Source organism: Passer montanus, unplaced genomic scaffold, assembly GCF_014805655.1.
Source record: "Passer montanus isolate IOZ18808 unplaced genomic scaffold, ASM1480565v1 scaffold106, whole genome shotgun sequence".
In the NCBI taxonomy this organism is placed as follows: domain Eukaryota; kingdom Metazoa; phylum Chordata; class Aves; order Passeriformes; family Passeridae; genus Passer; species Passer montanus.
This window is the reverse complement of record NW_024357170.1, coordinates 3,170,617-3,195,502: the sequence shown is the minus strand read 5'-3', so window position 1 is coordinate 3,195,502 and position 24,886 is coordinate 3,170,617. Positions and strand designations below refer to the sequence as shown.

Genomic DNA, 24,886 nt, shown 5'->3' with positions numbered 1-24,886 from the left:
AATGCCTAAATTATGTCTGAGTTTTCCAGCATGAAATAGAAACCCCATCATGGTATTTGGCTGGTTACCAGCAGTTCCAGTAAAGAATTCTGGTAGCTGGGAATAGAAGCAAAGTGCTGCCCTGGATCCCCAAGAGCTGATCACCAGATGTCCAGTATTCCCTCTAAGGGGTGGCCCTGCAGCTGAACCCAGCACATGAATTCTGCTAGACCCTGTTGACTCTTCCCTCCTTCACTCCAAAAGAGTTATTACATCACCTTACCTGCATTCTCCTGATGTCACATCTGAGCTGGACACATGTCCCACATCATACCTCCCCAGGGTGCAGCTGCCAGAGCTCTGCCTGCAAGGTTCGTCCCAGCTGTGCCCAGGAGGGTTATTTGGGCAGGAGGTCTCCAAGGTCAGGGCAGCTGGTAAGAAGGACAAGGATGAAGAGAGGTGGTCCTTGCCAAAGTTGGATTTAGTTACAAGTCAATTGTTTGGCTAACTCTAAAATAATCAAGAAGCAGACCAACCAAGCAGGGATTTATAATAAGGCAACTTCTATCTTAGTAAGAAAGGCTTTGGTTGTATGGCGACTTGTTCTGTAGATGGAGAGTTTGGCAAACTGAAACAGCCCTCTCAGAATAGCAGAATGCTCTTATTAAGAGCACATGTAGCAAAGAAAGATTTGCTTCCATTCCCATCAATAATGTCTGGAATTACACTTAAACACGTATGGTCTGTGTGAGAAGAGCCTTTGTGTGGTACCAGCTCACTGCTGGGAGAAATGCTTGTGCGTGAAATCCCAAATGCATCACCCTGAAACTCTGCAGCCCTGCAATGCATAGCTGTCAGTGGCTGTTTTTAATCCTCATAAGGCTTGAGAGTTGTGAGGAAGTTCAAACAACTCAGGAGTGCAGCAAAAAGCAAAAAGTACAACATGCTGGGAAAGGTGCAGTGGTTCAGCCTGGAGAAGAGAAGGCTGAGTGGACACTGGCACAGGCTGTCCCATCCCTGGAAGTGTCCAAGGCCAGTCTGGATAGAGCTCTGAGCAACCTGGGCTAGTGGAAGGTGTCCCTGCCAATGGCAGAGGGATGGAATTAGCTGATCTCTAAGGTCCCTCCCCCCAAACCATTCTCTCACTCTGTGATCTTCTTCTCAGTAGCTCTGTTACTGCTCAGGTTCCTAAACCAGGACTGCCCTCAGCGCAGCAGCCAAGGAGCAGGACATCTCAGGATATGCCAGTCAGAGGGAATGAGAAGACCAGAACTCACACCCTCTGTGTCCAGACTGACAAGCATCCTGTCAGGAATACGCTTGCACGTACAATTTACACCAATAGTTCCTGAAGATTTTGGGAACTGTCTGTCACGTTGACAGAGTGCCACCTCTTCAGGCCTTTCACTGCAAGCACTGTAATCATGGCTCAGATTCCTGGATTACACGCAGAAATAGATTTTCCACACTCTAACAGCACACTCAGCACTACTGAGACTGTTCTGTCTACTCTTTCTATAAAAGACAGAGAAATGTCCAACACCACCAGGTCTTACCTAGCAGAGGGGAGTTGTGCCAGTGTGAAGCACCTGAGGGCAGTGCCCAGGGAAAGTAAGAGTATGAGGGGGGTCCTTCATTCCATGGTCTTTTGGAGCAATGGAGCTGCTAGTTGAAAAAATAAGAAGTGCTATGTCCCATCACACTGAATACATTAATGCCACCAACTCCCCCCACACACAGGCATCTGCATAATGTAACATCAACAGTTAAACAAATACATCTTCTGTGGCTTTTTTTGTCTAGAAAAGCAGCAGAGCTCATATCTTTAATGGCCAGAACTGTTACAGGAAGAGGCAGGATAATGAAACTTTACACTTGCAATAAAATGTACTGGTTCAAGCCAAGTCTGGAAATAAATCCTACAAAGCCAAGCAAAACAAGCCTGAGAGGAGAACCAAAGTAGCCACTCAAATCCTGTGAAGGGGGTAAAAAGAAAAAAAAAAAGAAAATAATCCAAAACACACTATTTCAGCCAAGCCAAGAGGTGTCATCTAAAGATGGCATCTGAGAAACTTCTGAAACAACATGTGCACAGCTGTTTTTGACCTAATGTTGCTTCAACAATGAAAAATGGAAAGAAATTAGAAGAAGTGCCATTTTCAAACTCTGATCCTTTTCAAAAAGCAATTTATCATGTCTATGTTGTACTTCATAGGCAGTGGGAACCCAGCTTTGCAATAAAGTTCAGAATATGTTTTTGTGTGCATGTACACACTTGCATGCACATACACAGATATTGATCTCAAATTATTTTTAGTGAATATTTAACTCAGTTTCTCACAAGGAACATTATTTATTTCCCTGAGGTGATGAAGGGAAAAACCCCCACCCAAATAAATCCAGCATCCTGTTTTAGCAGGCTCAGCAATGACCACAGCAAGCACACTTACCTTCCTTTTTACATGTTCAGCTAACGTGGGCAGCAGAGCATAGTCAGATTCTAACTCTGCACAGCACTGTTGTAATAGAGAGAGAGTTTAAGGAAGGCAGGTAAGGAAAAAAAACCCAACAAAACAAAAGGAAAATGAGGACTACACCACTGATTCTGAGCAAAATGCAACTTTATCTTTCCAACTGAACTACTTGCAGCTATCAGTTGCAAAACTGCAACTGCAAAACTCTGCAGCTGTTTCCCCTTGCTACTTTCAGCCTTTAATTCTGCAGACCCTTACCTACAAAATATAAGTTTTATTCATGTGCAGATGGTCCAGCTTTGACTCTGCTCCTCTGATACCCCTGTCACAGCCTAGGGGACATTTCAGGACCTTCTGTTTGCTGTTAGATACCTTGTTGGTCTGTGTTGAATCCAGAGTGCTCAATCCTGAGCTATAGTGTTCCTTACTAGAGCCAGTTGGGAAAAAAGTCTCTCCACAATGTTTCCCCCTCCACCCCCTCCCAAAGTTGAAGCAAATAATTTTACTCAAAGCAAAGCACTCCAGAGTTATGTAATTTCTACTGTATTTCTCCACAGATGGCCACAAAGTTAATAACTGTTTCACTGCCTATTCCAGTGTCTGGATACTGAAAAAACCCTTACCTTATGAGATTTTAAACATTTGTTTTCAAGCCTGTTTGCAGAGTGGGACAAAAATCACACCAGTGTATCAGGGAAGGTTTCCCTCAGCCCTTTTTGATACGATCACCAACAATTGCTCACAGTGAAGACCAACACCACACCTGTAAGTCCTGACACATTTTTCCTAGAAGGCTGAATAAGGAAAATAATGTGCAGATCTGTACATATACGTTATGGACATGTTAGAAAAGAAGATACCAGGTGCCAAGATACCAAATTGTTTGTGGCTGGTCTCAGCTGTGCTGTTCTTCCACTAGAGCCCTTCCTGTGTAAGCCCACCTTTCCTGCTCCCAGCAAAAGGCACCATACCTGGCACAGCAATTCACAGAGATGCCTCTGCAGCAGTTCCCATCTCAGGGTATTAGCAGTTGCTATGAAGAAACATTTACATGTCTAACAGGGCTCCTAACAACTTGATAACAAGCAATCTGATGTTACAGCATCTCTAACTACTCCTTATCAGTATTTAATGTAGTTTGCATTAGTCTGGTTAAGCCTGTAACAGGAAAGAGAAAACACTGGACATCTTTACCTGCAAATCAAGTGCAATACTTCCCCACATCATTAGTGTTAGGATGCCACAGTTCCCTGTGGAAACAGATGCTTCACTTACAGCTTGGGGGAAGAGAAATATTTGGTCTTTCCACCTAACATGCTGTACAGAAGTTGTAAAATCCATGGGCTTTGTATTTAGAAGAATTTTCCCCTCTTACCATGCAGGTGGGGAGGAGACCACAGCCCAGCAGTCAGGAGAGGCACCAGACCTGCCTGCTTTTCTACAGGAGCCAACATTTTTATTCTTTTTTCAGTGCCAGCCTTGTTTGTCAGCCCTGTTCTTCATAATACTTTGCAAATTCTCCACACACCTGCCAGTTTATTTATCTACAGAAAGATTTCTGTAAAGTAACTGGAGTAATTTAGAGCCAAGGTCCTAGCTATTTTCAGGGTAGTGGTGGTTCTTTGGGGGTTAATTTTTTTTATTTTTTTTTTGGGGGGGGGCAGGGGGGGGTGTGATTTAGTCACAGTGGCACCAGTCTCACATATCTGGAGTTCTCTCTTGATCTAATCAAGCTCACTTTGCAGGACAGCTTCAGAGCTGGAAAATGACAAACTATTTCCACTGTCATGCATGTTGCTAAGAGCAAAATAAAGCAGCTGCACAGGTTGTGGGAAACATGAAAGCAACATGAGCACACACACAAACAACACCAAAACACTGGTCAGAGGGAGGCAAGACCATTTGGGGCTGTTTCTGACATATCAGTGCAAAGTTGTGCCTTAGAGCTAAAGCAAAGGGTCCCACAGGAGTTTTTCTGGTGAGACAAACTCTGGTTTCACATGGAGTTGTTTGCAATGCACACATATTTGTTGAGCATATATGGTAACTGCATGCCTGAGGGCAAAATATTCAGAGGGCTTAAATCAGTCACATCCCTTTTCTCTAAGAAAGTAATCAGACTCCAGGAAAGAAAAAGTCATGTGTTCTGGATTCAGACCTCTGCATTATTTAATTGCCCAGGTTATTGAGGTGCTGGAGGATGTCAGGAAGTGAGTACGAAAGAGGCAATATGAAGCTTCCATGGTTCTGTGGCAGAAGTTGCATGTGCACAAGGCAGTGACAGGATTGCTTTCCACTGAAGAGACCAGCCTAACACCACACAGCTAGTCAAAACACAGAGCAAGCACAACCAGCAAACAGAACACAGAACATACAAAAATCAAGTGTGTTTGGTTCAGGAAGCTTAAGAAAGAGGGATGACTTTGTTAGGTATAAGGTGGGGAACAGCACTTTTGGTAAAGGAATACCTGTGCCAGCAGTGGAATTAATAATTCCCCCTCCTAGGACAGGGTGGGGGGGTTTGTTGGGAGCTTCTGAAGCTTTGGTGGATCCCAACATCCACTCCTTAGGATCCCACCTGCTTTTCAGCTCAGATGGTGGCAGATCTCTTCAAAGAGAAGGAAAAGTAGAAAAAAAGGTGGGGAAAATCCCAAAACAACAAGCAAGACTCTGCAGAGCATTTTACTGGATGACCTGCAGATCAGTCCTATTTTCCCTTATGTAACTAAACCCTGAAATACTCGCCCATGCAAAAAGTGAATGCTGGCACATTGCCAGAAGTTACTCACTTTTGTGGTCTTCCACCTTCTCCTGAAGCAGCTGGCAAGTGCTTGCTAAAGCTGCATTTACATCCCTGAGCTTCTGCTGCTCAGAAATGGCTTCCTCCAACTTGCTTTTCAAGGATGCTGCTTCTTCACAAGCGGAGCGAAATGCTTCAACTTGATCCTCTGCCTAAGCACAAAACAATATTTAGGGAAAAAAGAAAGGAATAAAAAAAATATATATATATATAAAATAAACCAGCCTGGCTAGAACAAGAAGGCTCTACAGTTCATGTAAATGAAACCAAACTGCATCTGTTCTTTCTCAGGAAGTGATAAAGCTCCCTCTGAACTTCTGCATTTTTACGTTGGGGTGGACTGTGTATGGAAGCTATTTTTGGGTGCTTTTTTCCCCCCCTTTTCTCTTTTTTTTTTAAAGCCACCACAAATATGCAATGCTGCCTCTTTCATCAGCAAACTGTTGTCACCACCCCCTCAAATTTTACTTCCTCTGCTGGTTCCACTTTTGCAGGGAGGCACACCATTCGGAACATGCAATTCCCTTCCCCGAGGGCAGCCATGCCTCGGCCACAGCCCTTCAGCATCTCGTGGTTCCCCACACAGAGGGAACTGGGCTGCCTTACATGCTTGCTGGCATCCTCCAGCTGCTTGGTGGCTTTTTGCAGCTCTAAACACAAGGCTTCTGCCTGGCCAGCAGTTTCTTCTTGTAGCTGTTTGACAGTTTCTATCTTGTGCTGGCTGTGGAGCAAGAGAGAGCACAAACCACAACCCATTAATGACATTTTGGAGCAGGCTGGCCTGGGCTGACGCACTCTGTCTGCTGGGACATGCACCAAAAGTCAGCTGTTACACACTGCAGCTCCCCAGGATCCAGCACCAGGGAATCAGACACTTTTTTTTTTTTTTTTTTTAATTTTGTTTTGTTTTACAGCAGGAAGGGGATGAAGGCTTTCATGTAACATTTCTGGGTACCACAGGGGAATCATCAGAGAACTGTCAAGAAGCAAGAGCTCAGTGGGGCAAGCTTTTGCACTCTGGACAACAGAATGTGTTTTCTCAGGGTTTGGGAGAAATAGTGGTTGGATACAGAAGCAGTCATTCTAGAGAAAGATACCCAGGAGCTATTACTGCTTCACTGGATTGATTTCTTCATGTTTGAGAGGGAATGTCATTTGACAGCAAGCAGATGCCATCAGAACTGGTGCTAAAGGGTATGGCTTTCAATAAAACCCTTCTTTTCCACTGCAGAAACCATTGCCCATTTCCTCTCTAACTCACCTCAGGCTTTTTTGTTGTTGTTGTTGTTATTGCTTTCATCACAGACAGTTTTGATACAGAGACAGCTTTAAGGAACCAAGCCATCAGTATTTTTATCAATTATTTTCCAGGTGGAGGGAGAGCATGTAATAGGTGGTTCAGTGGAAGGTAAGTCCAGCAAAAGTATGGTACAACTGCTCTGCATCAGCTCTCAGGGCTGCCAAGTCCTAAGAACATCCCAAACCCAGGAATGGGGCTTGGAGCAATCTGGGGTAGTGGAAGGTGTCCCTGCTATGGCAGGGGCTTGGAACTGGATCATCTTTAAGGTTCTTTCCAGCCCAGGCTATTTTATCATCCTATTTCTGGGATCACAACTATAGAAGGAACCAAATGCCAAAAAAGTTACATTTTCATATTTAATGACAACTCATTGAAGCTACACCCTTGGGAAATTGAGGTATTGTCTTCCCTGAGCCTAACAACTGTATCCCAAAGAAAAATACCTGCAGACAGATATTTAACACCTGGCCTGCTTCACACAAACCCAACAGGTTTTTTTAAGGGCTGTACCTGTTCAGTAGGCAGTGCCCTCATGCTTTAACATCTCAGTCTGTGGTCTCCCTGGTATTTTCAAAGACACATTCAAGGTTGTACATCAGCTCACACACAAACCTTAACTCCCACACAGTGTAAACCTTGTGCTAAAACCAGATCCACTCTCCAAAACAAAAGATCGTTTCCCCTGTGAAAAAAATCCTTGAGAATTCAGTAGACTTTGTTCCACTAAAAAACCCACCCCAATATTAGATACTAAATTGCTAAGCAACCAGAAAAAAACCAAAACCAAATCAAACCAAAAAAACCACCAAACCAAAACCCTACCTCCTCCCCAAAAAAAGACACATGGTTTGAAGGGCTTACCTAGCAGAGAGCTCTTTCCTTAGGTGAAGATGTTCTGTCTTGGTTCTCCTCAGGTTGCCTGCCACTCGAATAAAATCCTTGTCTAACGACTCATTGCATTTTTCCAAAAGCTGCAGTTTCTGGGTCCAAAGACATCTTTTTTCTCCGAGTTCTCGCTTGAGGGCCTGTGGAATTTTGAAGTTGCCATGCGGTTACCATGTGGTTAGAGAAGGAGCAGAGCCAGGAAATTAGCCAGAGCCCTAATTTACATGGTGAGAATTGAGTTCCCTGCTCCACCAATTAATATCATCACCTACATCCACACTATAAGAGTAAAGATAAAACTCCATCAGCAAGATACCCAGATACCGCAACAAAAAACATAGCTCATAAGAGGAAGTTTTAATAAAGATCATCTTACAGGAAACTCTAAAATTGATAATTTAGGCTTCTGCAGCCCTTTCTTCAAGTACAACTGAGTCCACTGGTACCAAATTGAGTTTGCATTACAGCAAAATTTATTAAGTAAACAAGAACCAATAAAACCTGTTTGCCATACATGCTTAGCAGATGATCTGTGCCAGGGATGACTCTCACCATGAAGGTTTCTAGATTTACCTCTGGTTTGTAGGAGGGAAAAGGGTAAAAATTAAATGTTAGATAACACTGAACTCTATTTCTCTGAGCAGAAACTTGCAGTATAAAGTCCTGAGAAGAAGAATCCAGCACTCTCTCTGACCTTTCTCAACTGAACACATGAAAGAGTGTCCTCAGCTTTTAAAGAATGCTTAATGAGAGTCAAACAGAGGTCAGGAAAGAATGAAGTTTATATTCCTGGGATTTTGCAGCAATTCCAAGGGGAAAACATCAACCTTACAAATACAGGCCATGTTATCTGCTTGCAAGCTGGAGTCAGATGCTCATGAGCTGCAAATGAAAAAAATAGCACATCAAGTATCATGCTTAAAAAAAGGCAAAAAAAAAAAAGAGTTTTTGCTGATAGGTCTCCTAGGATGACATAGGATCTGACCATGTGCAACTGCCCACATCCTGCAGGTCTGTTCCTCAGCCAAGGCAGGCAGCACTCTTAGAAATACCATGGTTTTGACACTTAAGTGGCATAAGCTTATCAGGGCACATGTACCAGTCTTATCTCCCAGGAGAAGGGTGAAAAAGATTTTGCTGTCACTATATATACTTAGATACATGCATATGTGCACACTGCAATTTGGCTTTATGTCTAATATCCTTTAAAATGTTTTTGAAAACACTAAACCCCAGAAAAACATGTCCACAATAAATTTCACAGGAAATTGTGGGCAAGGCTTCTAGTGACAACTTTTATTAACCAACTACTTAAATCTTGGACCATGGATTTTCTCCGAGGCTGGAAGAAGCTACTTTGAATTTCTCTCCTTTTTTTTTGATCTACTGATGTTTAGCTGCATGCAAAAATTTCACACATGCCTGGCTTGTTCTGTCTAGGTGGAGATAATTTTTGACATGAAGTCACTTCTCATCCCCCATGGGACCCTAAAGGATGGGACCTTCTATTTATAAAGGATTTTGTTCTTTCTTGATCCTCTGTTAACTCAGTTTTCCAAATACATCACTCTTTAGGAGCCAGAATAGGATTCATTTGCCACAATCAACTCCAACTCCCACATCAAGTTTTTTAGCTTCACATGTTTAACAGGAATATGATACCAACGTGAATGTAACTTCACAAGAATTTTTCAGCTCTGACAGCTTTGCAGGAGGAGGTTTCCAGCCAAGATCAAAAAACTACAGCAATTCACAAGCCAGCAGTTTGCTAGAGTCTACCCAAAGTCATATCTGGGTGAAGAGAGTGAGATGATTGCACCTTCTCTAAGGAGAAGTTTTCAGGATTTAGTTGAAGAAAAATTATAAGAAAACCTAGCTCTGGGACTGGATGGCTTCCAGTGATTTCTCCAGCCCTGCCCAGAAAGCATCAAGAGACCCAGCTACACCATTCTGTAGCACTAGAGGAAAAAATGAAGGGCAGTTTTCTCCCCAAAGAAGCAACAACGTCATGCAGCACATTCCCTGGTGGCACCTGCTGTCACCCAAGGGAGAGGAATTGTGGGGTTTGACATCCATTAGGGAGCTGGAAAAGAACATTATTGTACAGCCTGGGGCTGTTGGAGCATTCCTAACAACAGATCAGCAGAAAGGAGTAGGTTAGAGGAAAAGCTACATCCAATAAGATGGATGGAAATTTCAGAAATTGTGCTGTTACAGAGGAGAGGAGGAAGGAACAAAAGTGTTCAATTGTGTCCACAGGCACTTGCCACTACATAGGGAAGATACTGTGCTTGCAACCTCACCAGCAGTATGAGGAGTAGAAGAAATACATTATGCAAGATTAAATTGTAAAACAAGGTTTTGCTGAAATTTTTCCTGTGGAATATACCTAGTAAAAGCAGCACTCTTTGCCTTTCACAACAAAATAGACCCTATGGAGGTTTTGATTTGGAAATTTGGTTATAAAGCCTCCTCTGCTTAACTAAGGGAGCTGTTGCACAAGAAAAGCCAGCAAGAGCACAGCATGTAAGTGAACAGCAATCATCCTTTCCTAAACCCCAGTAAAGACGATATTCTCTCCATGCAGCCATCTTTGACCCACAGATGGACTCTGATCTCCAATAATAAAGACATACAGCATGCAGTAGCAACATACCCACCTGAAGTTTTTGCACAGTCCCACTATTTCACTAAATGCTTCAGAGAAACAGTTACTTACCACAAGTTTCTTTTCCCAGGCCTGTTGCATGTCCTCATCAGGATCTTTTATCCATTCTAATGAAGCCATGACAAGCTCCTCTGCTTCAGAGGCTTCCTCTTGCTGAAAAAGAAAATAAACCCCAAAACAACCTCCCCAAACTCCATAATTTTTAGTGCTCCTCTACAACCCTGCCCAGAATTACCCAGTTTATAAATTAGGGTAAGAGTAGGTGCCAAGCGATCTTTTTAAACTATGACCCCCTCCAATCTCAAACCATGACCCCCTCCAATCTCAAACCATGACCCCCTCCAATCTCAAACCATTCTTATTTTTCCAAAAGGAGCAAACAATCTGATTATCAATGCCTAGAGAATTCCTAATTAAATTGCTCAATTGATCAAAGACAGCATCCTTATCCATGTAAGCTTTGCTACTGACCAGGTTTTTCATGATAGTCTTGAATTTTTCTCCTGCATATTCAGATCCCTGAAGCAAAAGCAGCACTTCACGGTCCAGTGTTTCATCCAGGGATGTCCATTCAGTCTTGATAATCTTTGAAGAGATAGAAGAGCCAGCTAGTTTGTTTTGACATCCCCTTATTATAAACCAGCAGCAGTGACATTTAGTCTTTCCTGAAGTACCCTTGCTCTGTATTTACCAGAAGGTCAGAGCTACCAAAACTTGAGGCTTGGAAAAGCTCTTTCAAAACCATCACATCAATGGGGATTTAAAAAAGAAAGCAAGCCAGCTAAGCTGCTGAGTGATCCAGTGTAAATATCCATGTCAGAGTAGGCAAGAGGAAATCAGTAATTAGTTATCTTTATTCAGAGGGCTCTTCACCAAGTGATGCATAAGCAGAACCCTTCCTTACAGGTGACTCTGTGGAATCATGTCTCTCTGCAGCATTTGAAGGGCAAACACGGTGACTCACTGCAGCTCTGGGAAGCTGCAATAAGATGATACCCTAACTCTTCGAAGCTGCCAAGCCAAGCCTACCTCTCCTTTCTGGGCCGAAGGTTTTTGTCTATTTGTACATTCTTTTGTTGTTGTTGCTATATGTGCTAACGCTTTGCAAATGCGCCTTGTATAAAAATAAGCAGAAATCACTCAGCAACATCTCTCTGCTGTCAGCTGTGCTGCACAGCTTGTATCTGAAAGGAAAACAGCACATATAGAAGGATAAGACTCCATGGATTGTCTGAGAAAATGGAAACAGAATAGCTCACCTTAAAATCAGAACCAAAGCCACAATTGTAGCAGGATGCTCTGCCTAAAGTGGTGTAAAACAGCTTCAGTAATATCCTTCTTGCAAAAATTATCAGTGGTGAATTTATAAGGGGTGGCAACCATGCTGCTGTCAGTGTTGGAGAATGCAAAGACTAGCCTGATTCCTTGATCCCAAAATTAAAAATTCTGAGGATGTGAAGAACAATGTTTCCTGATAAAAACTTGCACCAAGTGAGGAAGCAGCAGGAGAAGCTCCTGACAAAGGACCCAGCTGAGCTGGCACAGCTGGCCTGGAAAGATCTGACAGTCAATCACTTGATATCATAAAAACCCAGCCCCACTTTTTAAAAGTCAGGGCTTCTAACACACCCCTTCTAGCAGGATGTGTGTGGAGATCCCTCCCTCAAGTGGGGACACCTCCTCAAAGTTACTTCTCAAAGCTGAACAAAAGATTTGTCCATGATCATCAACATGGGTAAGTAATAACAAACTCTATTTAATTATTAGCTTGGAAATTACTGGTTTAATAGCTAGTGCACTGTACAAGTAGTCATAAGTAAACAATTCTGATTAAAGTATTTTAGTCCGATAATTATCTTCTATTTACATAAATAAGTTATTTTATTCATTTAAATATATTTGATTTGCCATCAGAGATGCTTATCAGATTTATTAACAGTATACGAGATTAAGACCCAACAACTTTATCAAGATGCTCACTCTAATGCTGAATTTCCTTTCTCACTACAGTCAACTTCAAAGAAAAAGAAGTCTCCACTTTCACAAATGAAAAAAATTTTTGTTCATGTCTGGTGTAGGCAGCACAAGAAGCAGACTGTCAGTTACTTTCTGCAGCATAAAAGCCTTTACATATTGGAAAACTGATATCTTCTCCCATCCATTTGTTCTTCTGCCAGCTAAATGTATGACCCAAGCTCCTCCAGATTTACTTGGTAGAGCAGAGGGGAACTGGATGATCTTTAAAGTTCCTTCCAACCCAGGCCATTCTAGGATACTATGAGCTAATATTTTATGGCTACAAGTGTTTTGTTTGCTCTTCTTTGGACTTTCTTCAAGGTGCTTGGAACAATATTGCAATCTTCTTATTCTGTACTTACTTGCTAGGATTAATGGCTTCAAAGTCCAGAGTTATCTAATCATATACAGGAAATGAGCTTTGTTCTGTCTCTGCTGATGCAAGACAACTGGGAAGAGATTAATTTAAGGTTTAATCCATACCTCAGAAGACTCTGCAAGCTCCAGTTCACAGTGCAGTGTACTCGCCCCTGCAGGAATATTGCTGTTAAATTTATACAACAATGGGAAACTCAACCCATTCCTAAAAGAAGCAGGAAAAAAAAATGTATCAGTCTATTTTGTATTTCTGATGAACTGCCTTCCCCGGGATTTGGTCACAGTACTCACGAGATCAGCTCTTGCTGCATGTGTTGGATGTTCTCCAGCAGTTTATTTTTTTCAGCCCTCAGTGTCTGAAATATCCATGGGGTTTGGTGAGAGGCTGACTTTGACATGCAGAATCAGAACAGGCCAAACCAAATCCAACCCATACCTCTATGATCGAGGAACACTCCACAATGGTTAACTTGAGTTCCTTGATGTCCTGCTCCTTCTGCAAGAGATTGTTGAGAAAAGAACAACAACAAAAAAATTATATTCCATCCTCCCTCACAGCAGTAAAATGTATAGTTTAGCTTGAGCAGCAACCTGATTATGACATAAAAATAGTTGTAAATTTAAAAGAATACAGCGAGTTACCTTGCATCAGATGACCTTTCACACCTAAATTCTGAAATTAAGGAGACCAACCCTCTTTTCCAGATGTTGTATTTTCATTTATTACTCTCCTGGTTTCAGGTCCAACAGATTAAACTAGACATAAGCACTCTAGTTTTAACTTAAAATATGACCTATATTATATGCCAGCAGGAGTTTTAATCCCAACTGATCCTTCAAACAAATTACAATGTTTCAAGATTACTTGTTTTTCATTATTTGAGTGTACTCTGTAGATTAAACACAACCTAACAGGCTGAAAAAGAGTCAGCCCTCATGGTAGGACTGAGGAATTGGTAGATGAATCACCTTTCTTAGCAACTAGCAGTTAGCTCCAGTCAAGTTATGCCATTCCAATAAAAGACACTGCACAGACAGCAAAGAATTTATAAGAAAAAATAGGAAATTAGAGTAGGAGCTCTTGTCCTCTCACACTTTTAGGAGTTCTTCCTACTCTCTCTTTGAAAATCATTGAGGTTTTTGAAAGAGATGAAGTGCACAAAGCTAGGCAGGAAAAGTGTACCAAATTATCCTAATGCCAACAAGTTTCCATGCCAGTTTCTTCAAAATTACTCCAACCATTCACATTTATCCAACATGTAATCTAGCAGTCTACTTTCAAAACTCGCATTTAGTCAATAGACTAAGAGAATCTTGTTGAAATAAAATGATACTACAGAGCTCACAAAAGCATTAAATCATTCAAGTCAGAGAAAGTGACAGCTACTTTTTAAAAAAAAGAATAAATTTGTGCCCTTAAGCCGCGTCTGGAAAAACAACCAACCAAACCTATTACAATATTCAGTACAAAGTTATCAGCTGGATCACACTGAAGTTCAGTTCTTTTTTTTTGACATTTGAATTCAGCTGCAGTTACATTGCAGGGAGCCCAATAGTAAAATATTTTATCAGGAGATTTATAGCATGTTCTGCTAAGTAGAAACTCCACTAGCATAGAAAGCTCTTCGCATAATTCATGAATACAGAGAATGCCAGCACATTTGTATGGTCTTCTAGCTTTGTTTTCTAGTATAAAATGCATGTTTAAAAACATCTGAAATGTTCACTCCTCAGTAAAGGCTAGATAATTGCACCTCGGCAACAAAAGGACAAATTTCCTTTTCCATTGGACTCCAAGTCACAATTTCTAATTTGACACAAAAAATTTCACTAAAAGACATGAAGGGAAAGGCCTTCTGTAGCTCCCTGCTGAATAAAATAGCCTTTAGAAGTTACTGGACATTTTGTCTGAAGTTTGCAAGTTTGTTTTAATAGCTTGTGATTAAAAAAAAAAAAAAAAGGCAAGCAAAATCCGGAAACCATTAATTATGCTGACTCATAGGCAGGTTCTAAAGTAGTGCTCGCCTACTTTGAAGCCATTTATAGGATCAGGTTCTACAGCATGAGAAGAGTAGAAATCAAAGTGCCACAGTGAATACTATTGCCTTGCCTTTTTACAAATCTTCTCATCAGTACAGACCAGAAACCTGGGCCAGTGGAAGCTGTCCCTGCCCATGGCAGGGGGTTGGAACAAGGTATCATTGAGGTCCATTGCAACCCAAATTATTCTGTGATTGTGTGGTTTTCAGTTAGTAATGAAGTAAAAGCAACTAACCTGGATTAGACTTGCCTCTTTATTCACCACAGTGCTCTCATAGATATGGGCTTGGATCTGAAGAATGAAAAGATCAAACATAAACCCAGCCATCATTACAGACGATAATAAAAGTCTGTTCCTATTTCCTACTAGGAAGGGAGAAAGAATATTGGTGTTTCTTTCTTAGAAAAATCAAATTCTTCTTTGAATACCTTGTTGGGTATGTTTCAAAGTAGAGATATTGTACCCAGCAAAGAGTGAAAGCATTCTTAACTTTCAGTCACTTTTGTTTCATCTTATCTGTCCAGGCCAATATTTTCAACAACCTCTCAAAGCACGACCTTAATGTATTTTCTTGACTAGTGAAGGAGAGGTATCCAAAAAAAGTTGGAGGAAATAGTGAAACTGTGGATTGTGTCCATCAGCCTAGTTTTTAGCCTCCAGACAGCAACTTCCTTGGTGAAAGCTGTCACTCTCTCCAAATTACTATTTCACTGCAGTCCTTCAACACAGAGAGGTTCAGGACTGTTTGTCTTCCAGCAGCAGAAATTCCCCCTTCACTAGACCCAAGTAAAATCCATGTTGACTTTTTAGTCCTCTCAGCTTGGAAATGCTTACTTGAAGCTGTGCTGTGTTTTTAGACAGCTCCAAAATCTTCTTTTGCAGCCCACTGGTGTCCATGCTATTCCTAATAATCTAAACAAGACAGAGTGTTTAGGCACAGCTGAATGGATTAAAAGCTTCTCCTTGAAGAAACCAGGCAAAAGTGACATCTCCACCCCCAAGCTGCTGCCTACTCTCAAGCATTACCAGCACTTTTACACATGCATTGCATGTGTTTGTCCCACCAAAATTGCTTCTGCTCCTTTTCCCACCCAGAGCACCAGTAAAAGAGAAAAGCCCTCAAAACATTATTTATAACCACTGCCAGACCTGGAAAGCTAAAGAAAAGTCAGCTGTGCAGCATGAGAATTGTTTTCAGAAAGATGTGGTTTAATAGCTATTTGGACTAAGGAGCTTTGCAGAAAGACTGATCTGAAGGTGCTGATTTTCTTTACCATTTTTGATTTAACCTGTTTCTCCATTTCCCCCTGAAAAGTCTGAAATACAGTCTGTAAGCAAGCATTAAAAACATTATCACCTGACAAAAACTGGTTTATAAAATAGTTTCTCTGATGCAGTAAAAAAAACCCCAAAAAACAAAAAAAAACAACAGAAAAAGACCACCAGAGAAAGCATGAACAGCTCTTCTCTGAATAAAAAAACAAGCTTGGGGGGTTCTCTGCCTATGGATCTGCATTCCCTAAAAAATTTCTATAGGTCCTTGGCCAGTGTCAGTGGATCCATCTGTGAGTGGAGATCCCACCCAATTGATTTTTTAAAAATTATTATTTTTGTTACTTATTTTTGGTGTTACAGCTTTATACAAGATTATGAAATGATAAAGTGTTGAATGGAGATTGTTTCAATATAGAGTTTGTCTATTTATAGCTGTGAGAACCAGAAATACATGGAATTTGCCTAAAAATCTTGGAAAAAATGTGGTGGTGGGGGAGAAGTAGTTTATCTCTGTCCCTATGCTTCCCTAACCTCATGTCCTTACTTACCTAGCAAGTGGAAAATAAAAAGCACAGTGCAACCTCAAGATATACAGTTTTGTGACAAATCAGCCTTTTAAAGTGTTAGATATTTTGATAACCTAATTAGCATGCAGGGCTTCAAAGTCTGATAAACATTTTATTTCTTAATGGCAAATTTTAGCTAGGCAAGAACATATCAAATCATGATTTATTTTACCTCTTCCTGAAGAGAAGTAACTTTGATGTTGAGAGACTGATTTTCTTTTTCCTGATCAAGTTTATAGGGGAAAAAAAAAAGGAAAAAAAATAATAGACAAAGAGAACAACAGAAGAGTTGGTTTTAGCATGTAAGCAACAGATCACACACCCCCACAGCTGTGGTATTGAATCCCTTTGTTCCAGAGAACACACAAAAAGGAGAGAGCTGAGGCTGGTGCAGCTCATGAACCTTCACTATGGCACAGAGAAGGTCTTACTTCTGATTTTTAACAGCCTGAGCAGCCACACCACTGTTACAGCAAGGTGTGAGGTGCTGTACAAGGGAAACAAGAAGGAAGAGCACCTACTAGCTGTCTGTTGTGCCAAAGAATCTGCTCTCTTTCCTCTTCTGACACATTCAGGTTGTTTCTTGCTTCCTCTAGCTGCTCTTCCAGGGATTTGGCTTTCAAGACAGAGTGCTGGATGCTGCACAGGGGGAAGCAAATCCAGAGAAACTTCAGCCAGTTAGTGCTGGTTGTTTAGATAGGCTGGAAACAGTATTTTTAGCAGCCACCATGGACTTATTTTTTGGCATGACACTTAACGGAAGAGCAACAATCAAGTTTAATCCCATAATTTCCGTCCAAGAAGCAAATCTCTTCCAGTTCTTCCAGCAAATTTCTTCCAGTAAAAAGGTTCTACTTCCTTTTTTACACCCTCTTCCAGTCAGGGATGAAACCCCACCCAAGACAGGAGGATGCAAACAAAGCTATGTTAACGATGTTAAAAATTTAGCTCATTACAGTTAAATATTGCAGGTTACCTGAGCACAAATTCATCTTTATAACAATTGATGGCTTAACATTGGAAATACCATTTCTATTCAGTATTAAAGGATGAGCTCTGCATCATTTTCTTACCCTAATCTGATAAACCCCAAACCATGTACTAAAGCAACAGGCAAGGCCCTTTCCCAAGCTAACTTGATCCTACAGAGCATCCTAGAGCAGGTGGTTCCACATAAGGACACACGTCCCATACCAGCTACCCCGCAGAACTCTTGCCTTAATCTCCCCTGAAAACCCTAGGAACAGATTGGCAGCTGACCAAACCATATCACAGTGTAATTAACTAGGCCAGATGAACACAATGAAAAATGAGCTTGTACTCATGGCACTAATATGTTCTCAGGCTACAGAAAGGCTGAACAAGTGACACAACTCACTCCAGTCCATCAAATGTGTAGCAAAATAGCTTTTAGACACTCATTTCCCCTCAGCTTGGCAAAAAAATGTGGTCTAGGATTGGAAGCCTTCCAGTGCTTAGTTCTTATCTTGGTAATATTATGCCTTTTTAAAATATATCTTGTTATATTGTTTGTTTGCTTTAGCCTGAGATTCTCCCTGTGTGCACCCACACCACCAAATGCTGCAGGAACCTGGCTCCGAGAGGAATGATTTTATAAGAACCAGGAGGGACAGAGCAGAACAACCAGGCAAGAAGGCTAAACCTTACAGATATTGCATAAAACCACTGTGATGAGGCAGTGGTGAGGAGAAGAGCATGAAAGCAAGGCTGGAAGATCCCAGCTCTGCCCATGGCAGGCCTGGCACCATCAGGGTCCCCTACCTTTTTAATTGTTGACGTAGATACTCATTATCTGCCAGGAGCTTGCTGTTGGTCTCATCCAAAGCTTCCAGGGTGAGCTTCAGCTTGTTGTTCTCTTCCTGAAGCTTCTGGTTGTTGTACTGCAGGTCCGCAAGTGAGGTTATCAAGTCAGAGGTCTCCCTGTCCCAGTAAAAAAGCCAGGGTGGAGTGAGAAAGGTGATTTAATCTACTTCAGACTTTTAAAGCATTCTACTGCACAGATTAGAGGTGAGATGAGGGCCCACAGAGGACTTGTGACACTGCAGTGTCCAGTCATTTGCTCTGCATGATGATAACGTAACAGCTCCAAGTCTGTTCTCCAGTTTTATGGGCATCAAGAACTTTTGGTTTTAAGTGTTTTTCTACTCCCTACACCTAGAGTTTGCTGTCAGAAAGTGCCACAGCCGGATGTCTGCATGAGAGTGCTTTAGGATTTTGCTAATCACCTCTTGGGCCACTAGTGATGCTTCTGTATTCACTCTGCAATTTCTGTGTCCTTTCTTCCAAGCCATCCCCCACTTTATGCTTTCAACCAGAACTTAAATAAGGATTATTCTTTTGAGATCATGAGAAATTATAGGGAAGCTTTAGAGAGCAGATATTGGATTTCTGACTCAGCATAAACTACAAATGAAACTTCAGCTCTTTGTTAAGTGCTTTGCCATTAACAGTCCAAATCACAGACTTCATTGCTACTACAACAAACAAAAAACAAACAAACAAAAAACCACAAAAAAACCCCCAACAACAACAAAAATACCCCACATCAACAAACTCCCTATCATAAGGAAAACAACCCCAAAAATGCAAGACCAGACTTTCAGGTCATAACGTCTTCTTGCCATCAAACAACTAAGAATTTGGTAGAGGGAAGGAGCCAGTTCAAACAGGGAATGACATGACAAACATGACCACTGATTAAAAAGGCAAATGGACACAGAAGCACCAAGATATAAGTAGGAAAAAATACTGGTTGTATTTTAAGCCTGAGCAGAAGAGGATGACAGAATCAAGAGCTCCTGCAGACTGAGCTGGATAGTGTTCCAAAATAAAGGCTCTTAGAATTTCTGACAAGTGGTTCAAAGCCAGGAGTACTGTATTCTGAGAAAGAACTGCTCAAATGGACTCACATGTCTCCTTTAGATACATCACCCCCAAAGGCCTCCAGGCTTCCTGATGTAACATTCATCTGAACATGTGTCTTGTAGGCTGAAAGAGGTGGGGGTTTTGGTTATAGCGCAAGAAAGTGGAGCTTTCCTGAATAGAAACAGAGTAAAATGTTCTGCACCTTCAGAGACGTTTTTAGGTACTTGAGATTCCAGGTCTTCTGTACTTGATGAGGATTTCTCAGTAGCACCTTCTTCCCTGAAAGAAGGAAGCATCAAGGGTCACAAAATCAGCAGGACACTGGGCTGCTTACCAACCTTGCAACACTTACAAAACTTTAGCCAAACCCAATGTTGTGGACATGTTGTCCCAATATCACTTTCTTTCCAGAGGCACAAGGGCAGCTTACAACATAATTTTTTTTCCACAGAAAACTTATTAAAATGCTGTTACCATTTTCTCTTACAGTTTTCAATCCACTCTCCTATGATGGCGTGATATGTTTCCAGGTCCATGGAGATATCTTTGTGCTCCGGGTCAAGCTTCTTGCACAGCTCTTCAAGACCACTGTCTTCTGATTCCCAGCTGGTCATATGTCTCAAATAATCAACTATCTTGGACACTGTCACTTTTCCTAAAGCAGGAACAGAGGTCAGATGCCAAAGCCTGGCAAGGCACCATAAAAAACTGTAAAAGGCCATGCTACTGAACTGCATTGTATCCAACTGCCCTCAAGGGCTGCAGACAAGCAACTGACTCCTGAACTGAGTTAGAGCGTGATCTGGAAAAAAAAGTAGTTTAGAGCTCTCTTTCTTGCGTCGAGATGTTGGGTGGTTTTTTTTGGGGTTTTTTTTTTTGTAGTGGTGGGTGTTTTGGTTTTTTCTGTGTAAAAATCCAGTTTACTGGTTTTGTGGACTTCAGTTTAAGAGGAAGAAAAGTTGACATGTTATACTGATCCTTGCTCTCAGGGCCAGGCTGGATGGGGCTCTGAGCAGCCTGGGATAGGGGAAGGTGTCCCTGTCCATGGCAGGGGGTTGGAATCAGATGATCTTTAAGGTCCCTTCCAACCCAAACCATTCCATGTTCTACCACTTTTAGTCACGTCTGAGGTGGAAGGATTGTCTCTTCCTCTGAAATTTCCCAAGTTTCTAACAGGATAAAGGCTGAAAGAAAGAAACACAGTCATTTGCAAAAAAGGTAACTGCTAGAAATGAGTTGCTCCTCACCTTCCCCTGTGCTAAAGCACTGCAAAGGTCAGCAAGGGAAGGATCAGGCACCATGCAAAAGAGGCACAGGCATTTACACATTTATTCTACATCTACCACAACACAGGCACCTACACATCTCAGAGCCTGGCATCCCTCAGGGACCAAAACATGATCTGAACCTTGGAAATCTGTTGAGTGGAGAACAAAAGAGCAATAAAAAAACCCTGGCAAACCTGTGTGGTGGGTGTCACATGCACAGAAGATGGTGGTCAGCAGGTTCTCTTCACAGATCAATCTCACGTTGTACATATTGTCGGCTTTGTACCCCATAATCTGCCTCCGTCCTATGAGGAATAAATCTGTTATTGCCCATCTGTATTTCCATGAAGCAACTTTCATTCCAGATGACTGAAACAACAAAACCAGCTAACCAGTTTCCCTGCAAATAAAAACAGAGCTTTTAGCACTAAACAACAGGAACTGGTCATAGCTGGAGCCTCTGAGCTGGGAAGTATTCAATGCATCTACTTTTATACATGTATTTTTGGAAAAAACTTGGTTATTTCTATGGAGTAAACATATGAAACAGGACATTTTAAGAACCCAGGTATTTCTTTCCTCCCCCTCCATATATATTGTAGAGGAATCATTAGAGCTAACTTATTATGAAAGCAATCCCTAAAACAAAAAGCTCCTCAAAACCACAAGAAAACCACCTCAAACTAAGAGCAAAACCCAAACTCCTGTATCTTCTAAATCAGTCTGATAGGCAAATCATAGGCTATAGTACTAGCCAAATAGTAGTCTCAATTAATCTCTTAAATTGTTAAAAATATCTTTATCTCTTAAACCAAAAATGACGTAGCAAACTTGAAAAAGTGTTTGTCTTATTAATTACTCACTTTTTGCACTCACATTAATATTTTTTAGAGAAAATTTAAGATTTGCCTCAACTCTTTTTACAGTCTTACAAGATTTAAACCCTACTAAGATGCGTTTTACCAGTTTAAATGGTAAATAAATGTCATCTACATAGACTGAATGATCAGATGTCTAGAATTCCAAATTAGGGGGTGTTTTCCTTCAGTATTTTTACCTCTTTCACTTGAAGGAAACACTTTTGGCACAGGAGATTGGACCACATCACTTCCTGGCTTTTTTTCAGATGTGAAAATATATAAATTCGGACTTGATGTCAGATACTTCTGCTCGGGCCACATATCTTTAGATCCAGCATTTGCTAAAGCACATGGTTTATTCTGAGCATCGGCCTCCCTGGCTTCAAAGCAGAATGGAGAAGAGCTCTGCATGGGAGAGGAAGGCACCCACGAGCTGCTGGATCTCTCACAGCTTTCCAGGATAGAACAGGTGCTGTTTGCAGTCTGGGAGTCAGAGCTGGCCCCAAGACCAGGCGAGTGCACAGAGAACACATTGTCACTGGCAGGGCTGACCAAGGGTGAGCAAGTGCTCTCCTGACTCCTGCAGCTTCTCCCTTTCAGTATTTCTTCCAGATTTTTTTTAATATTGCTCTGTGGGCTGTCAAAGTTCCGGGACTGAAATTTTGGTATCTGCAAGGCTGGATTGGAGACTTGGTCCATCATTTGGATGGACTTGATCTTCCTGCAGATGCTGTCCACTGGGTTGTGGTGCCGTTTCTTAGCTTCACATTTAAAAGACTTCATTTCCCTTCTCTTGCCAAATATCTGGAAAGAATAGGCACAAGATATGAGAGCCAGGGTGATTAACATGTATTTACCCCAATTTTCCCATTCAGCAGGCAGCTTGAAGCTTTGGTATCCAGGTGTTTGAAAACCCTTGTTCCACTTATCAGCTGTGACAGAAACCTTCAGCCAGGACATTTTGTTGTCCAACGAACTAGAAGTTGATGTGGAAATGTTGGGGATGAAAGACAGAAATACTTCCTGAAATCTCACTGCTTATTCTTAAATACCATAACTGTGGCAGGGAGGTGAGGGGGAATGAAAATAAAAATTGAAGAACACCCTGCAAATTAGCAGAGGACTTTTTAAATAAAAGGAAACACTTCAGTTGTACTGGGGTTGGCAGAGGTGAGGCAGAAAAAGTGAGACCAATAAGACTTTCAGCATTTCTGTAAGCCTACGAGACCAAAAAAACTCCAAACCCCAGTATTCCTTGTAATAATCAGCCACAGTTGTCATAGTGACACACTGGGAATTACACAAGAAATATGCCCTACACAGGAACCTCATCCTGTGTGTATTTTTATTCTCTAATCTCCCAGGCAACATTTAAAAGGTATTTCCTATAAGATAAGTGTGCTTGCATGTAAGGTTCATTTTGCAGGGATAAATCCTCATTCCCAGTGAGGTTCCTATGTCCACCCTGCACATTGCAGCCACCTGCACTGATCAGCTGGGATCTATATTATTAAATAATAACATACCCAATGAAGCTGGGTGAAGCTCTCATGAATCAAATTTTAAGTGATTTTTTTAAATGTAAAAAAATTAATTCCTTTCCCACAAAACAGCAGCAGGCGTCACTAACACTTATATAATATTTGAAGCAAGGAATAAAATTATATGTAAGTATTTATTAATCTAGATTGAAATAAACATAAATACTAAGTGTTTAATTTAAGGTGGTTTATTATAGGCTGCCTGCATGGCAGCAACTTAGTTTATGTAAGCAGAGGTAAGATCTCCAAGTTTATTTTTCTAGTATTTCTGCAGGTAGTAACACTTACTCTAATGAACATGTCCTTAGCTACAAGAATACTTCAAAAATAAGAATAACAAGAAGCTCAGAGCAATTTTAGAGAAGAGACTACTTTTTAACTATGTCTCACTTAAAATATTTGCTTCTCAAATAAATACCAGGAAGTAGAAGCCATCTTCTATATTATAGATACATTAATACAGATGTATTACCTCTATATAGATAGATTAATTACCTTTAAATTAAAATTTAAATACCCTACAATTACTTTAGGACTCTTATTTAAGCACACAAGAGCCTTCAAGAAGATATAAGTAACACTCTATTAAAGGGTATTTGATTTTTTTTCTGTAATAGACCAGTAAAAAAATAACCAAAACAAACAACAAAAAACACAGCCCAAGACCTTATACTTACATTAGCACAGAGAAAAATAATTTCTCTTCCTTCTCAGAAGAAGACAGCACAACTACTTCAGCTTTCCTCTGACGAGTAGGAGCTGACTGAACTTCAGCGTTTAAATGAGCAGAGGGCTCTTCTGCTGGAAAATCAGCTTTACAAGGTACAGTTGCTGCCACTCAGCCCTCAACTGAGAGGGACCACCAGCTGCAACCAGGTTCTAATCAAGCATCTCAGGCTCCTGCTTCCTGGCCTTTTTACTTTTTTCCTCCTCACATCTCTCCTGCAGCTGTTAAATTAATTGTCTGTAATTTCAGTGCAACTTGAATTCTCCCTGCTCTTCTAATTATTGTTTAAAACAGCAAGGAATGTTGTGATATAGGTTATTGCTGTGTCAAAACTCTGGTTCATGGGGTGTTCCTCACTTCTATTAGCAGTTCTTTCCTGCTTTTCCCACCCACAGCAAAATTTCAAGAAGGAGCAGATCTCTCCTAATTTCTGAGAGTTAGAACAGGGAATCTGGGAGCTGTAGAAACATCATCACTCTCACCACTTTTGAAAGGAAGAAAGTGTTGAAGTCTCTTGAACTGATAGTGTATTAAATAGTTGCTCTGTTAACTGTCATCTCTGCCCTTAGTTCTGTGAAAAAAGAAAAAATCATTAGGACCCTTAACTAGGCATGCAGTAGAGCCTGCATGTCTGAAGAGCTCTATGGCTCCTGCTAAATTACCATGTAAATGCTCATTGATGGCCACATCTCCTTTCCAGCCTGCAGACTGGAGAAAACTGTTTTTCAGCTGGTCTTTCCACCTGGTGTTTGTCTCAGACTTATCCATTGCTCGGAAAAAAAACTGTTGTGCCATCCTCTGATTCACTGAACTTCAGAAGTTAACACTTCTTTCTGAGGCATTTACACCTTTCAAAAATTTGTGGATTTCTACTCTTTCCTGATGCTTTCAAACACCCCTCACCCCACATAATATATTTAAATTCTACTTATAATTATCCCTTGAAGCTGCTTCTCTTTCACAAACACACTTGTGAGAACAGTAGTGTGGTGTTTGTGAGGGTCCCAGGACGAAAGAAGAGATGAATCTGACTCCATGTTTCTTAGAAGGCTGATATATATTATATTATATTATATTATATTATATTATATTATATTATATTATATTATATTATATTATATTATATTATATTATATTATATTATATTTTTTATTAAAACTATACTAAACTATAGAGAAAAGGATACATCAGAAGGCTAGAAAAGAATGAATAATAAAAACTT

At 40.9% G+C, this 24,886-nt stretch overlaps 1 protein-coding gene across 3 annotated transcripts in view; it reads right to left on the bottom strand.

The window, feature by feature from the left end:
* LOC120507810 (inositol 1,4,5-triphosphate receptor associated 2-like) overlaps positions 1–23,766 on the bottom strand; it is a 35,426-nt gene extending 11,660 nt beyond the window's left edge. For 2 of the 3 annotated variants that reach the window (XM_039720908.1, XM_039720926.1), the window contains exons 1-23: positions 23,615–23,765; positions 21,594–22,200; positions 20,731–20,841; positions 19,743–19,923; positions 19,471–19,547; positions 19,313–19,391; positions 18,165–18,323; positions 16,904–17,021; positions 16,555–16,605; positions 15,376–15,453; positions 14,776–14,832; positions 12,937–12,996; positions 12,792–12,856; positions 12,606–12,705; positions 10,578–10,691; positions 10,158–10,259; positions 7,415–7,578; positions 5,860–5,974; positions 5,243–5,405; positions 3,425–3,486; positions 2,430–2,495; positions 1,536–1,644; positions 263–410 (exon numbers count right to left, since the gene is read on the bottom strand). In XM_039720908.1, the coding sequence (XP_039576842.1) occupies positions 263–410; positions 1,536–1,644; positions 2,430–2,495; positions 3,425–3,486; positions 5,243–5,405; positions 5,860–5,974; positions 7,415–7,578; positions 10,158–10,259; positions 10,578–10,691; positions 12,606–12,705; positions 12,792–12,856; positions 12,937–12,996; positions 14,776–14,832; positions 15,376–15,453; positions 16,555–16,605; positions 16,904–17,021; positions 18,165–18,323; positions 19,313–19,391; positions 19,471–19,547; positions 19,743–19,923; positions 20,731–20,841; positions 21,594–22,179 (2,765 nt within the window). In that variant the 5' untranslated portion in view covers positions 22,180–22,200; positions 23,615–23,765. Of the gene's footprint in view, positions 1–262; positions 411–1,535; positions 1,645–2,429; positions 2,496–3,424; positions 3,487–5,242; positions 5,406–5,859; positions 5,975–7,414; positions 7,579–10,157; positions 10,260–10,577; positions 10,692–12,605; positions 12,706–12,791; positions 12,857–12,936; positions 12,997–14,775; positions 14,833–15,375; positions 15,454–16,554; positions 16,606–16,903; positions 17,022–18,164; positions 18,324–19,312; positions 19,392–19,470; positions 19,548–19,742; positions 19,924–20,730; positions 20,842–21,593; positions 22,201–23,614 lie in introns of all 3 variants that reach the window. The other variant, XM_039720918.1, reaches the window with a different exon arrangement.
* Between the last annotated feature and the right edge of the window lie 1,120 nt (positions 23,767–24,886).